The sequence below is a fragment of the Perna viridis genome, chromosome 5, assembly GCF_037379345.1.
Source record: "Perna viridis isolate PV_CMFRI_1.1 ecotype Kerala chromosome 5, ASM3737934v1, whole genome shotgun sequence".
Classification (NCBI taxonomy): domain Eukaryota; kingdom Metazoa; phylum Mollusca; class Bivalvia; order Mytilida; family Mytilidae; genus Perna; species Perna viridis.
In genome coordinates, this window is record NC_142449.1 from 32,375,079 (window position 1) to 32,391,978 (window position 16,900).

Consider the following 16,900-nt stretch of genomic DNA (forward strand, 5'->3'; position numbering starts at 1 on the left):
AAATAGCTTTGGTCATTGTAATTGATAGTTTTTGGGGTATTTCATATTTATATGAACGTTTTTTGCTGTTGTTGATTTTTGTTCTTTCTTAAGGTTGTTTTCGTAGTTTGTCACTTTCATATTTTGTTGTTGTTAAATTTTCATCAGAATAAGGCCGCAAGGGATGCGATTTTTGTATTTGTCAGATGTTTCTAACATTTTATTCATTAGTACTTAGTTAAAATCCATTGCAACATTTAACATTTTATGCAGATAAGCTGAAACCGATTGGTAGTCAATATTATTGCTGGAAACAATTTTGAATAAAAATATAATGTTGAAAAGCTTAATTCATATATTTCTACTGTTGCCAGATTTTTACAGAGACTAATACTAAATATATCATTTTTTTCATGATCATGTGGAATGCTGATTTTACGTCTTATCTTTCGATTTCAGGGGCTTTCCTTATTCCCTACCTCATTATGTTATTCATCGAAGGGATGCCTCTTCTCTACCTCGAATTTGCCGTTGGACAACACTTCCGGCGTGGCAGCATGGGAGTATGGACCAAAGTACATCCATATTTAGCTGGTATAGGTGTTGCCAGTGCAGTTACCTCGTTCATGGTGGGCATATACTATAATGCCATCATTATGTGGTGCTTTTACTATGTTGCCAACTCTTTCCAATACCCATTGCCTTGGTCTGACTGTGCAATCGACGCCAATGGTACTGCGAAAGACATCGAATGTGAAAAGGGTGGTCCCACATCATATTTTTGGTACAGAGAGGCTTTAGATATATCGCAGGGTATTGATGAGAGTGATGGTATCAAATGGAAAATGCTACTTTGCCTTATTTTTGCATGGATTGTTATCTACGCCTGTATATGGAAAGGCATTAAATCATCAGGCAAAGTAAGTTGCTATATTTTACTTAGTTATCGGCCTTTTAGAAAGTTATTATGCAAATATTATGGAGTCTACAAACTTCAGGATATTTTGCACCGATTGGAACTCAGACACCGTTAAAATTATATGCACACTTAAAAACCATTAAAACAGAATTTATTAAAGTTTAATCATATACTACAAGAATGAAAGGGAAACATGTTTGAACTAGTTTTACCTATCATAGTGAGTATTTGGGCAAAGACTGCGTAAATACATAAAGTTATAATTTTACAACTTTTATAATTGAATTTTATGCACCAAATCAAAAAGCATACTAAGATAAGGACCCACATCGCTGGTTTTTAAAAGTCACTTGTCCAAAGTTATTACTGACTGAAGGGCTGAAAAGGTAAACATGATATTGTTTAAACTGAAAAAATATGTATAGAAACCAACTTATACTATGTCAATATACGTCGAAGAAATGTAAAGGGGTTAAACACGTATAATATTTACTTTTGAACTGTTACCCACAATCTGACATTTCCATTCGACATGCTAAATCTTGTTTTATAATACATCAAGCAGACAATGCATCCAAAGTTATAGTGAGACTTCCTTCATGTTTGGCATACGCATGCTGTACGTCTATCTTTGATGGTTGTTCCGGGTCTGTTCCGATTTCCGGATGAAATTGAGGTTAAGCTTTTTACCTGCCGGTAGCAGATGTATATTTTTTGTTGTTTACTTGTTTGACGTGTAAAACATTATAGGAGCTTAAATTTGTCGTGTAGCTTTCCGTGTGTTTAACTTGTTTGTATCCAATATTAGGTTGCACTATACAGATGGGATTGAGATGCATTGTTTTGTACACAAAACTAACCCTGTCTAATTTTGTAAACGGTGAAACTCGGTGAAAGTATTGATTGTGGGTAGTAGAGCACTCGTACTTAAATAGATACAATATTTGTGAAGGTAAAGAGGTGTAAAATGCATGGTTTAAGCTATCCGGAAAGATTTAGGTTCTCACCGGATTGGGTTCTCTTCCCTTCATCATACTGGCTGTTTTTCAAAAATGCAAAATTTCGCACGAACTTTAAGAATTAAAATTATGAACAAATGAGCTGAAAAAGGTACTCCTTTTTTTTTTTACAATAGTACCATGCCCGCTTACTTTTTCTGGCAGTTTTAAAGTGCCTTATATTTTAGAAAACCTGTTTTTTAACAATTAATTTTGGGAAGCCACCCAAAATTTGTTATGAAAACTGATATATATTTTTATTATGTTACCATGGCTACAGATTTTCATGACAAAATAGAAGAGAATATCTATCTTTTTTTAATGGATCTCCATAATGTAAGTTTTGAAAAATATATACTTTTTACAGGAAAAAATTGTTAGATTTGCTTGTTTAAGTGTCTCAATATAGCTTTATTTCAACAAAATGTCATAAAGTTATCTGCTGTGACCTATCTTTATAGTGGAACCTAACTGTTCCTCATCGATAGGAGGATAGAAAATGGTGGAGATTTTTATGCACGGGAGTTCTAAGTCTTTCTTATGCTATAACGGTATATACATATCCGCGAAAAGCGTTCTTTACAAAAATACAATGTGGAATTTGTGGAAACCGAACCTGAGACATAACCCCTTCTTGGTTCAGTTAAGGAAGGGCTTTTGGTGTGATACAAGTTCAAAATATATTGAACATTACTTCAGAGGGAATTTAGTTTGGTCAGGTATCCATTTTTTCAGGGTTCGGTTTAGACAGGCTTTCATGTAGAATATAAAATCCATTTAAAGAAAAACTACCATAACACCGAATTTCGGAATTTCTTTCACGATTGCATCGTTGTTTGAATCGATTTTTTTCCTCTGCTGTTTTTTTTTAAGATGGATCAGATATTGACTTTTAAATGTAAACAAACATTCCAGTATTCCAATTATTTATTTTTGGATTGAGAGTTGTTATTTTTGGACTAAGGTAACCACAGATTACGCGGGTTGCGTCTGAAAGACTGAAAAAAAAAGAATGATTTACTACTTCACATTTCCTTGTGATAAACATATTATAATACAACAAAGAACTTTCTGCTTAAGTTTTAAGGAAGGAGGGGGTCGATATCACAAGTTGTTCATAATATGAACAGTGCTTATTAAGTAAGTTTAAGAAGTACTTGATCCATGCTCCAAATTTTAGCGGCTAGTTTACTTCTATTTTACCTAGTCACCAAAGATGTAAGTAGGTCTAGTAGCCTGTCTGTCCGTCCGTATTCCAAAGGGGTATCTAATTTGTGTTATCTGTAACTGAAAAATGTGTTGATTCAAAATCATTCAACTTTGAAAAGTGTTTTTATCGAAGACTTCCAACTCCTATTGTGGAGAAATTAAGTGTAAATTATTTAGAACATAGCATCATAAACTGTGTTCTACGATTATTGTACTCTGATTAGATAATAACAGAAATGGTTAATAAAAGATCGAAAATAGATGCATATTTAGATGTTAATCTCACTGCTTTCGCTAATAACATTCAATAAACAAACGAAAAAAATGCATTGCGTCAGTTGATGATGTCAGAAAATGTGTTTCAAGTCATCTATTGCGCAAGTCATTACTGATCTTCTGGCAAACAGTGTACATTGTTCAGCCTTGTATTTAAGGACTTCATAAAATCATTCGTACATACTGACATCACACATTACAACCGAATTTGCAACTACTAACGCACATCACTGCATGTGATGTAAATGTATCTTATTATTCAAAAGTAAATCTATTGTTTGTTTGTTTGTTGGGGTTTAACGTCCGAGCAGCAATATTTCAGCTATATTCAGACGATGAACATGAAATTGATGATAAAATGAACATGAAATGATGATGAAATGAAAAAGGGATAGGACACAAGGACAATGGGGTCGACACACTTTGATTGCCACTAGAAATAGGGAGAAATGGGTAGGGTCGGGCAATTTAGCCTTCTGTGGCGGAGCCCCATGGTTCCTACTCCGGGAGAATACCACAGTGTAGGGTTCTTTAACGTGCGAGGAACGTGGCATCGTTCCCAACACGGTGCACCACTATGGTTTGCGGTCAGGTTTTCCGTATTATAGCCTGACAACCCCAGCATGTAACACGCCAGGGGTACCCCATTTCACCTCCTGGTGCACACATCCCAGTTGCTCTGTGGGCAGAGCGCCCTAGCCCCCGGCTAGGTTTCTGAGCACTATTTAGTCGCCTTTTACGACAAGCTTAGCGCTGCTGCAGGCCTATTCTTTTAACACCCAGACCTGCACGGGGCCAAAAGTAAATCTAAGACATGCACTTAAGAAATTCAAATCGGATATTGATTGGTGGTACAAAATGTAGTGGTAACCACAATTGGCAATAATTTCATTCACTTCATGAAATAATATTCGATCTCTCGAGTGTAGCAAGCTTTGTGCTAAATAGAATTTTACCTTTACTTTCAACCAGAAACAGCATGCGGAAACTCATGTCTCCGTGCTCTGATTGAACCTGTCACATTATTTATGTACAATGTAATCAGTAAAGTGACTTCCTGTGACACCACAAGGAGTCAACTCCGTTATTTTTTTCTTTCGAAACTTGCATTGCTAAAACTCATGAAACTGGACTATCAAATAAAGCATGATTATCCTATTGACTCTTTCATGCTTACTGTGGGAAAGTTGATGAGCATGCATGGCGCATGCTCAATATATACTCCTGCGACAAAATTGTTTCTGTCTACCCAAGACTATGTTTCGCGCAAAGTCATCGACTTACCACAAAAGGTCTATTGAAATGGAATGACAAACGTTAATTTTTTGTTTTGTTTTGTTTTTGTTTTTGTTTTGACCATTACTTATTTTATGAAATTATGCATCTTCCATATTGGAAAAAAATGACATATGTTTACACGTCTTTCTTGTTCAACTTCAAATTTTGCAGCAGCATATGCTATCATTAGTACATACTTTACGTAGTGTTCAGTATTAATTGTGGGGAAGAAAATATAATTCCGATCTGATTAGCATATGCCATCTTCGTGAATCTACAGCCTCCGCGAAATGCGTAAATCTCGAGTCCATGATGTTCATATTGTACTTATTCAAGCACGACCGTTGACCAATGAAGTGGATTAAAGGCGTACGTTAAACTGTATATTTTACTTCATTACATTTATGTTCGACATAGTATATCCAGAACGTGGTATACACCTGCAAAAGTCAATCTTTTCCTGTCATATGTCGATGAGCCTTCGTAAAATTAACTTCAGTGAGGTAGGGTAGAACTAAGACTTTTCCTCGTTGAAGTGGATATTGAGCATGTTCAGCAGATGCTCATTGTCTATACCACAGATAACATGAAAGGGTCTCCAAGAACCATTTCAAGATTTTTTTTGTGATTGGAATTTGTCAGACTTATACTGTGAAAGTACTATTATTCGTGGGTAAACCAAAGCACGAAATTTTTTTCCAAATGAAAAGGAGATTCCCATTGATATGTATCACGAAAACCACTAAACCACGAATTCGAGGATCTGCGAACTTGTGTTTCAGCTGCGGTCCACGAAAATTGAAGTAGTCTAACAATAGTTGTTTTAATGAATGGGCCGATTTTGCACATCGAGAAATAATGGATACACAGTGTTAAGTTTTATAATAAACTCGTGATTATTGAATACAGACAATTTCAAGCCAATTAATAAAATTTATATTAACTTTGAAATGACATCTTGGTAATGAGACGTCAACATTACTGCGTCCAAGACTTTATCTACTAACTCATGATACGTTTGTAAGGTTTTTAAACGCATGAATGTCTTCCATGGAGACAGTAAATTGTTCTACAACTAGTGTAGTTGTAAAAATCTTCACTATGTGTAACTTTCTGTCAATTACGCGTCTATTAATTTACCTATACATGTTTGTGTGAGTGATATTTGTTTTTGGCCAGTTGACGAATCACTTTGATGCATTAAAGTTTATAACAATGTCACACAATCGTGTTTAATATTTAAGGAATGACTGTTATATTTTTTTGGTCTATGAAGAAATAACCTCAATAACGTGGTGCACACTTGAAAAAAACCTGCTTTGCTGGTTATTTAGTGTGCACTACGGAAATCGCCCGAAAAGAAATAGAACAGTCATTCCTTATAATTTGATTCAACGAGTAAATCGTTAAAAAGGTTATATAGTCACATTACAAAATTTGGTGTAAGAGATGATGGACAATTTTTTTTTTTGCCAATCAAAAGGATTGTACTTTGAAATTAAATTTTAAACTGGTAGACCATAAAATCAGGTATTCCACATTAATTACACACAACACTACAAAGTTGCGGAGGGTAAATGTTTTTGACGCGTGCGTTCGTCCCTTTTTATTGATATCACAGAATTCACGAAACATGGTATATGTTTTCATCATAATAAATTGAAATTGTGATCTCTCAAAATTTATTGGAGTTATGTCCCCTTTAAATGTGTTGCCATCATAGTCAAAATTGGTTACATTGTCTGTATTTGCATCATGCACCGACTTATTATAATTGTTGACCTTAAACCAGCTCTTCTTTTAATGTAGGGGGCTCATTAAATTATTTCATTGTGGAAGACATAGCTGTATACTTTGAAATAAGGAATATGAATGAGATTTGATATTTCAGTCATTAGTTTCTTTACTTAAGATTGGATAATGTAAATCGCAACCAATTTAATTCACCTAGACCTCTTTATATCGCAACTGCTACTGAGATAAAGCGTTTTGTTTACATGTACTGCAACTCGACATAACTGCATTTTGTGGTCGGAAGTTAATAGAAACATTCCATTTAATAGTTTTAGAACAAGAAAAGAAATTTGATAAAATAGGATTTTAATGTAAACATAGAAATTAGAACCTTAATGCTGTTTTTCTTTGGATTACAATTTTGGCACATACATCATGTAAACAAAGGTCATTGCCAACTTTATGACTAAGAGCATTATTAATATGAATTATTTCATCTACCTACTTGTTCGTTCTATCATCATGAAATATGAATTTGGTAACAATAGGGAGCAATCATGTGGCAACCTTCTTGTATTATTAGCAGAAACCTTTGCTTGTGATAATTCTTTGAATGAACCATTTCTTAAGATGTTCCTGTTGATACTGCAGTTGTATGGTAAGAATTTTGATGAATATCTTGCCTACTTAAAAGGTTGAGCTTTGATACATAAATATGAACAAATCGAATCGAATCTTCTTTCAACCATAGATTATAACCCTATTATACATCCGTGTACCAACACATAAACTCGGTCACTGTAAAATAGTTTAAATTGATCTGACATCGTTTGTATACTCGTATTAGTTGGAACAGTGCTTTGGACAGTGACCTAGCATGTAATCTCTCTTATATCGCTTATCAACTTTGTGTCAACTTTTCTTCCTCATTAAATAATTTCTTTGCAATTTCTTCTGCGGTGTCCGGATTTGGTACACTTCTTTCGTTCCCTTTGACTTCTAATACAATATCCTGTTTGTTTGGTTTATTTTATTTTATTTTTTTTTTTTGGTTTTTTTTTTTTGTTTTTTTTTGTTTATTTTTTATGTTTATCATAATTTGTAGTCTTCTTTTGATGAAGAAAGCAATACAGATTACAAACGTTCTATGTTTTCTCTGTCTGCGGAAACTCCCTTTCAGCGGATATGAGTAGACAAACACTTGCTGTAATTTCCCGCCTTTTAATATGAGATCAAATGTTTGTGGTTTATTATGTTGGAACACAACCCTAATAACTAATGAGTCGGTTTTTTTCACAGTCTACCATCGATATATGTATTTCCAGTTGATTTTAATGGGTGGTAGCCACAAAAGAGGCCATCTGATCTCATCTGAAACGACCGATAAAAAATGAAAACAAGCATCGTAATTTTTTTTCCAAATAAAGGCGATCTAAATGTGGTTATAAAATTTCAGTACGGTATAACAAAAATAACTCTGTCTTGATTATATATCATCTGTTCTAAAAGATATCTATATAGAGTCTAGACAGTATACTATTCAAAATTTGGTAACCCAATTTTTACATGTTCTCATTTCATTCTACAATTTTTTTACTAAAATGTTCTGATGTTATGATTGGCATGACATACACACTACGGACATTTTTTTTCCAAAGTAACTGTTAAGAGAGAATATGCCATTATTCCAAACAACAAAAGTTTCATTAATTATTTATTTTTGGGACTAAACGATGATGTTGTTGATGATGATAATTAAAAAACTGTGAGCAAAGCACACTAAAGGATGCCACAGTAACTACATGTGAAAAAAAAGTCAAGTTGATGTCGCTTCAATCTGAAGTCTAGCTTTCGCATACCTATATGAAGCTTCTGTTTAAATGCGATTCGTAGTTGCAGAAAAAAAACTAACGAAAACGAGGTGGACATGTGAAGAAACGAGAGGACGGACAGACACCATGTTAACTATATGCCTCATATACATTGGGGGAATACATCCTGAATTATAAACGTTGATGGCGGTGATGACAACAATGAAGTTGATGGTGAAAAAACAGTACACTCCCACCGCATATTAATTCATCAAACATTGACCTGTATTATTTAAAAAAAGGAATATTTTCCCCCTAAATTTGACGTCAAATACATTTTTACATCGATTATGTAACATGTGCCATTGATTATGTATAAAAACTGATATTTTAATCAATGGAATCTTGAATTTACATTCATATATAAATTTTGTGGAATTCATTGAACAGCAAATATCGACAAAAAGCCTGTATGTGAAAAACAGGAAACAAAGGCGATCAACATATACAATTTAGTGCACCGAATAAAAAATAGATTACATATAAAACCTAATAATAAGGAAAACAATACGTAGCATGAGAATATACATTTGATATTCAAATAAACTACCGGATAAATCCAATGCGAATATACTGACCGGGACAAGTCTTCTGTCCGGCTAAACATTTGGTATGTAAAGTAAGTGGTCATTTGGAGGCTAGTCTTTAAATGACTCTGTCACTTAAAACAGAGAAAGTCATAAGGAACATGACTTTGACTTCCACTTCGTCCCATGGGTGGCATAGGGCGTCCACTGACCACTGCTGCTCTCAACTTCTTAGTGTCTTTGGTCAACATCTTTACTTCTCCTCAAGTCTTTCCAATGCTCTGAACTTCAGAAGCTAGATCCATTCTCTGGGTGTTTTTCGGTCTGCCTCTCTTTCTATGGCCCTAGGTTTCAGTCCAAGGCATAACGGGTCACATTTAGGAATTGTTTTTCCTCAGTGTGTGCCCAATCCATTTTCGCTTTCTTCCCATTATCGTCTGTGTTACAGGCTCTTGTGCGGCCGTCTATCACGAACTCTTGTTGCTTATTTTGATGGGCCGTATTATTCTTATGCTATTATGCCTCTGTTTAATATGTAATGATTTAGTGGAAGAGTAATCAAGAGACCAAAAACTCTAGCGGAAATCGAAAGAACGTAATCCGGGGACAAAGACCAGACATGGAAAATAGACAACCACAACAAAAAAAAAGTAAAATAACTAAAATTAAAGTGAATGGCTCCACTAAAAACTTGAAGCATGAACTAGGTGCACCGGTAGGGTAAGCGTCCTCTGCTTTTAAAGACATATCCGCCGAGTTGATCATAAAATCAAGTCCGGGGTAGACAAGAGAGGAAAGAAAAAAATATGACACGTAAAAAATTGGACAAATCAGTTTTCATGGTGCAGATGGATACACCGAAACGATCCACGAAGCTGAGGTTAGTATCCAAGTCTTTGATCCATGTAATCAGTTTCCGTGGTGCAGATGGATACACCGAAACGATCCACGAAGCTGAGGTTAGTGTCCATGTCTGATCCATGTAATCAGTTTCCGTGGTGCAGATGGATACACCGACACGGTCCACGAAGCTGAGGTTAGTGTCCATGTCTTTGATCCATGTAAAATGACATATTTGACGTTCGAGTTGAAGGTCCTGATGGCGATGTGAAAGCTGGCTAATATCATCTGCAAGATCTGGATTAATTTTGGAAATTATTGTAATGTCAATTTGATGCCAAAATTGTGTTATACACTGTTCGACTGACCCAGTCTATTACAATCAGAAAAAAAAGAAGAGGGAGAACAGACACCCTTAGTGATCACATTGCCGTTTTTGTCTTTCACTTTGATATTAGAACTTGATGTCTCGAGTTACATTATATAGACTTAACATACCCAATTCTACCAGTGATTTCTGCTTCTTTTGCCAGTTTTTCAACATACCTATTCTATCTTGTTTGTAGCTATTCTAAACATCATCACCCTCCTCTTATTATATAACTCCCGTGTATGTCTTGTGGTGCCATTCAAAACTTGTTCAATGCATTCTCTCCTTTCCTTTATTTTATTCCAAGTATCATTTAACATCGTATTTTAATGTTTGTGTTGAATATATCATGGGTTTTCTTGACAGGTTTCAATTATTGCTTGCTTGGTACTAACAAAAGTAAAACATGTAAAATCGTAGAAAATACTGTGAAAGTACTTTAATTCGTGGATTACCAATTTTCTTTGATGATGGAAGAAATACGAGTTGGTGGATTTTTGAATTCGTGGTTGTGAGATCTTTCAGTATATATATACTTCAATTGAAATCGCTTATTTGTTTTCAACTAAATTAAGTGGTTTGGCCTTCCCACGAAAACCACGAAAATTGGTACCCAGCGAACAATAATACTTTCACAGTAGTGATATTCAACACGTTAATTTTAATTTTTTTATATATATATAACCAGCTTTGTAAAATGTGAAACTCATATTACAACGTTTTACATTGCATAAATGTCACCGACAACGTATGTATCTAGATTAGCTGTGGTGTTTGTCACTGTTTCCTCATTTGGTAAGAACTTCGGTCGTGTCATACCATAAGTATTAAAAGGGTTTCAGTTTCTTAATGCTATTCAATTAATTAAGAATGTAATTGCCTCGGTGAGCTCAGAAAGCGTGCTTGCCTCTAGTTATGGAGGTCGCAGGATCATTCCCCGACCGAGTTACACCAGAGACTTGAAATTGGTAGTCACTGATTCTTCGCCAAGCACGCGGTATTTAAGGAGATAGAGTGACGACTGGTCGGCTCGGTGTCAGAACTTTGTATTCGAGTTGATTGGCCTGCGTAACTGGTCTACTATGACTATTTACCTCTTGACTTGTTTGCCTCTTGACTCTCAACAATTAAGAATACATGTACATGTAAAACCAATATCATAACTTTGTACAATGTTCTAGCAATTTCTCCAGTATATGCTGTCAGTAATACATTATTGTAACCTGCATTGTAATTTTTTGTAAACTTTCTCAAAGTTAATATACATACTGAAGAACTTTTGTGTTGACAAATATGTAATTGTGACGCTGGTCCAGCCATGTATGGGTATTGGTATATAAATATGTTCATTTACTTTTATTTCATCCACCAATAGATGAAACGTTTACATGCACGAAGTTACCTCAGATTTGTTCCAAATTTGGACAAGACCCATTTTAGTTTCAAAACAATTCAATCACGTGCATGTACGGATTTGACATTCAAAAGTACGAAAACACAGATGGAAAGCCAGACAATAGTATTTCGCCAACCAATGAACAATCGTGATAACCTATTCTAAATGTGTTTCCACGTTTTACAGGTTATTTTTTGTGCATAATGAGATTGAAAAAGGAAGCAAACAATAAATATTTCTTGTTACGTAATATCAGAATTAAAATTAAAGTGTTAAGAATTTAGTTCATATAAATTGCACTGAATGTATATACGCCTCGTAATTCATTTGATTTTAAATTTCCGACCGAATCTGTCTTCCATTCAAACACGGTATTTCATTTGAGTGTAATATTAAGTACATGGAAATAACCGATGACGTCTTTCGCACACGGTAATTCATTCGATTTTTATAGTCATATGAAAATAAACTATGATTATTTACCGATTAAGTCTTCTACACATTGTACTCCATTCGATAGTCATAACAATTGTGTAAATTTACCGATTAAGTCTTTCACACGTGGTATACCGTTTGTTATAACCACCTGTAACTGTAAAAATAAACACATACTCAGACATGTTGACAAACCTGTAAACTTGTAAACAAATGTTACCAACTGCAACATTAAAATTGATATTTATAAAACTCTGAAATGAATAAACTTAGATTTCAGGAAATCGGAATCGTTGATACTCCATTCGATGGTCATAACAATTGGGTAAATTTACCGATTAAGTCTTTCACACGTGGTATACCGTTGTTTTACTGCAGACTTAAATGAAAAATGATAATAAAACTCACACTTGGTTCAATTATTATTATATATAAGGTCCAAATAGTATATTTTTCTTTCTAACAATCGAAAACTATCTGGCTAGTTGGTGAAACATAACCACTGTTACAGGATGATTCCCCTATTAAAGAGGATAAAATAAAATGGTTCACGTTTTGTATTTTTTCATTTGACCCATTTTGAATGTGGTCACTTTTGGAAAAGGAAAATTCTATTTAAAAATGAATTTTCTATTGTAAGGCTTTCTAAGAGGAAGTAATTTTTGTAAGATCAAAGTCTAAATTATTTTATTTATGTTTTTCCACTCATGTTTTTAATGTTAAGAGGTTACGATATTTGCTTAATTTTGTAGGTACTTATTATTCGACGGTAAAAATGGCGGCCTTATAGTATGATGCAGTTGTTGTCGTCCGTGTCGTCGATACTTGTATTTCGTGCAATAACTTTAATATTAGTTTGTCGCTCGTTATGACAATTTAGAATGATTCTAAAGTACAAAACACAAGTTGGTATTGGTTTAGGAGGTTATGGGCTGAAGAGAAGCATTTCATAAAATGAATAACTTCAGTAAAAGAAAAGGAACGTGGAACGGCTATGATATTGTTCCACGATATTATACATAACATTTATTAGACTGGGACTGATTTTGTGGGTTAAGATTTTAACATTTTAGAAACAAGAGGCCAAAATGGGGACCAGAGACATGCATTTTCCTGGTGTCCAGAAAGTAATTTGATTGTTAATGAAATGATCTATTTGAAATTCTATTACAAGTTGCTATACCATCAAAAGATTATGATTGATTTTGGGGGTTGAGACGAGTACTTTTGGAATTAGGGACCAAAAAGGTATGAAACAAGCATTTTCCTTGCGTCCGGACAGTAACTTAAGTTAGAGCAAATGGATCTCATATAAAGCTTACTACAAGGTGCCACATCAATAAAGGACGACGAAGACAGGATTAATATTTTGAGTAGTGAGTAGAGCCAAGGAAGAATAAGGGGCCAAAACTACCAGGTGCTAAACCCAAACGAATGTAAGGATCGATCTGAGGTTTTAATTGGGACCAGTTAGGAATAAAGACCGAAATGTGACCTTTTGCTTCGGGTCAAATTCTTAATCTGTGTCAAATATCTTATGGTAATCAAAATTCACAGCCCTTCGAAGTTTGAATGGTGTGTTCATATTTTCGCAACTGGTTTCGACTTCAGCAGTCGTATCAAGCTGCACTCTACGAAACATTTTATTCCTTGTATTGTATTATAGTAAAGCTTGTCTAAATCGAACATTTTTAGGAATGTAAAATCCGTACGATTAAGACAGGTGGTCGGCTATTCAGGTTATACATACATTCAAACTTAAATATATGGACTACTAAAAGTGTTTGGTTTAGACAGGTTTTCGTTGTTTTCAATTTAGATAAGGTTCACTGCACTTGTTTCTTTTTTAAAGGTTGTGTATATCACGGCAACATTCCCGTATGTTGTGTTGATTATATTCTTTGGACGAGGCATTACGTTAAGAGGTGCTACTGATGGACTGCTACATTTATTTACACCGAAGGTTAGTATTTTATAGTGTTGGTTTATCAAATAACTTTGCCTCAGGAGCGAGTAAAACTACTCAACTTCTAACTTGAACGTACAAAAAAGCTTAAAAAAAAACACTTTTGAAAAGTCCCAAAATATACACTGCGAGGTGGCGCACAGTGATTGCGCAAGATTCCGGTCATGTTTAACTACCCGAAATGTAACGGAATAATTGTATACGAGAGACAGTTGATAACAAAATGAATTACGAGAAAAAAAAGAAATCCAAACAATGAAAAATCACACGAGTGCTTGGAATTTTCTTTGCGAACCTCTTAAGTGCCAATGATGTTATGTACTCGAGTTGGATGAAATCAATCAACTTTTATTGAATAATAATTGTTTGATTTCACCAACAATTGTGTGCTCTTTGAAGATTTGTAATACTTTACAAGTAGTCGTACTAAATATATCACATTTTAGCTCACCTGGTCGGAGGCCTTGTGAGCTATTTCCATCACTTGGCATCGGTCGTCGTCGTCAACATTTTTTTTATTATCTTCTCCTCTAACACTACTTGACCAATTGGAACCAAACTTGGTATGAATGTTTCTTTGGGTATCCTTCATAGAACCGGTGGGAATTTTTGATATGTCGAAAAACATGGCCGCCGTTTCAAAAAATAGGACATAGTAGTCAGACAGTAGTTTTTCTCAAATATCTTCAAAACCGTTAGGTTCAGCTAAATTCTGACAGGATTAAAGTTTTCAGCATGATAAGATCTATCAGGTATCTAATTTTCGTTTTAATCTGTTAAGCCATGTTGTGGTTTTTGTCCTTTCTCGACGTTTTTCTTTTGCTATTTTTAATATTATTCCTTTCAAAAATCTTCTCCTCTGACACTACTTGACCAATTGGGACCAAATTTGGCATGAATGTTTCTTTGGGTATCCTGCATGGAACTGATGTGAGGATTTTTCATCCGTGGAAAACATGACTGGCATTACTAGAAATAGAACATTGGGGGCAGACAGTAGTTTTTCGCATATTTTATCTCCTAAACTGTTAGGTTGAGCCAATTTTTTTTCAATTGCTGAAATGATCCTTATTTGAAGGCCTACAAAAGTCTTCATGGATAAAAGTTGTTAGACGACTCCTTGTAATGCAAATATGTCGAAAACCATGATAGATAGAAAGAAACTTTCAATTGATGAATTGTTCCATATGATAAGTTCTACCTAAGTTTTTTTGAGTCAAAATTGTTTGGCAACTCCTTGATAAATTTATTGCTCTTGAAAGACAAAATTTAACCCAGTAAGCGATTTAGGCTCCTCCTGGGAGCCTCTTGTATTGCTATTATTTGCAATTTCGAATCAATGTCATTACAAATGCTCCTATTTTCTGATGTTGGAATTTACAAGTATATCTCTGTTACTCATGACCTTCGTCTTTTTAGTTGGATTAGGGTCTATTTGTTTTGATTAAAAACTATGCGGACATATAAAGCAGACCTTCACTTTATGTGGAAAGGGCTTTACGTGACAAATTTAAACAAGTACACATAGTATTTAAGAGTAATCAAAGAAAGTAAGATTCGAGCAGAAACCGAAAGTATATAATGATATAATCTAAGAATAAAGACCCGATTGGGAAAACGGACACCAAAATAACACATACAAAGAAACAAAAGAAAATGAGCAACTCGGACTCCACCAAAAACTATGAGCGTGGACCAGGTGCACCGGTAGGGTAAGCGTCACATGCACTTCACGTGAAGGTAATTTCTCGTGAGTGTTACATGAAATCTGCAACATAACATATTTGTTTAATTTGAGTGAAAATCATTACAATAGACATTTCACATGAAAAGTATTTTTTCTTGTGTAGATAAATCTCCTTCGTTTTTTTTTACTATTTTTAAATAAGTTCTTAAAAGAACTAAACATAACCATGTCATTTCTAAATGCATTTACATAGATATCTTTCTTTTGTTATATTTGTAAATGTTGGCAGAACCATTTTCATGAGAAAGTAATTTATTGACTACATTTTAGTATATGGTTGCTGAAATAGAATGAAAATCGATTTCTTTACCAATATTAAGTGGTAACTTCTAAGTCGTTCGAAGACAAAACAATTCAATCACAGTCTACTTTTCTAATTTTAACGTAATGAGTACCCTTATACATGAAATGTTGATAAAAGCTGTGTTAATTTGAAGATATTGGAACTTGTTCCACCCAAAGATTACATTTCATCAACAGACACTTATTCAGGGCAAATTCAGTAGCAACAAAATCGTTTTTGTACTATTAAATTGGATTTCAGATGCTATTATCTAAGATTTTGTCCAGACAGTTTATATACGGTTTTGTCATTTAATGCATGTGCACCTTAACAAATTCCATTATCACCATGTTTTGGTTATGTTATTCTATACTTAATTTACAAATCTCATTTTATCAACTGGCATTATCCAAAACCTGGAAGAACATAGATTAAGCAACGGCTTTACCAGGGCCAATTAATATTTCAACGGGGCTTCTTCTTGTTTTCCCAACAAGTACGCTTAATTACTAGTTGACACAAAACCTAAAGAAAAATATTATTTTTACTCTACAAAAAGAGTTGATGCACTTGACATTTGACATCAAAATCTAGATTTTATCATTCTTTTCTATGGAAAGATCTCATCGTGCCAAATATGGTATGATGAAACGCGCTTTTCATTTGAATGAAACATACTGTGAAAGTACTTTAAATCGTGGATACCAATTTTCGTGGATTAGTGACGAAACACAAGTTCAGGGATTCTTGAATTCATGGTTTTGAGGTTTTCAGTATATACATCAATGGGATTCTACTTTTCTTTGAGAACCAGTTTTTGTGGTTTGGCCTACCAACAGAAACCACGAAAATTTGTACTCTACCAATAAATGTATTTTCACAGTAATGTTTTTTTCTCATTTAGAAGAGTCGACGTAAACGCAAACAAATGAAATATACACTAATTTTTGTCTATAACCTTATTCCAAATGCAAAATTTGTTCTTTAATCTAATAATTCACATTAATTGTGCCTACTTGTTTAGAGCTTTATACTAAAAGATGAAAGCAAATGTGTATACCTACTTAAATGC

At 34.3% G+C, this 16,900-nt stretch overlaps 1 protein-coding gene across 1 annotated transcript in view; it reads left to right on the plus strand.

Annotated features, from left to right (window-relative positions):
- Positions 1-16,900, plus strand: part of LOC148617110 (sodium- and chloride-dependent transporter XTRP3-like) — a 33,130-nt gene that overhangs the window by 1,438 nt on the left and 14,792 nt on the right. The window contains exons 2-3 of the mRNA XM_088584432.1: positions 439-899; positions 13,685-13,795. Coding sequence (XP_088440558.1) covers positions 439-899; positions 13,685-13,795 — 572 coding nt within the window. The remainder of the gene's footprint in view (positions 1-438; positions 900-13,684; positions 13,796-16,900) is intronic.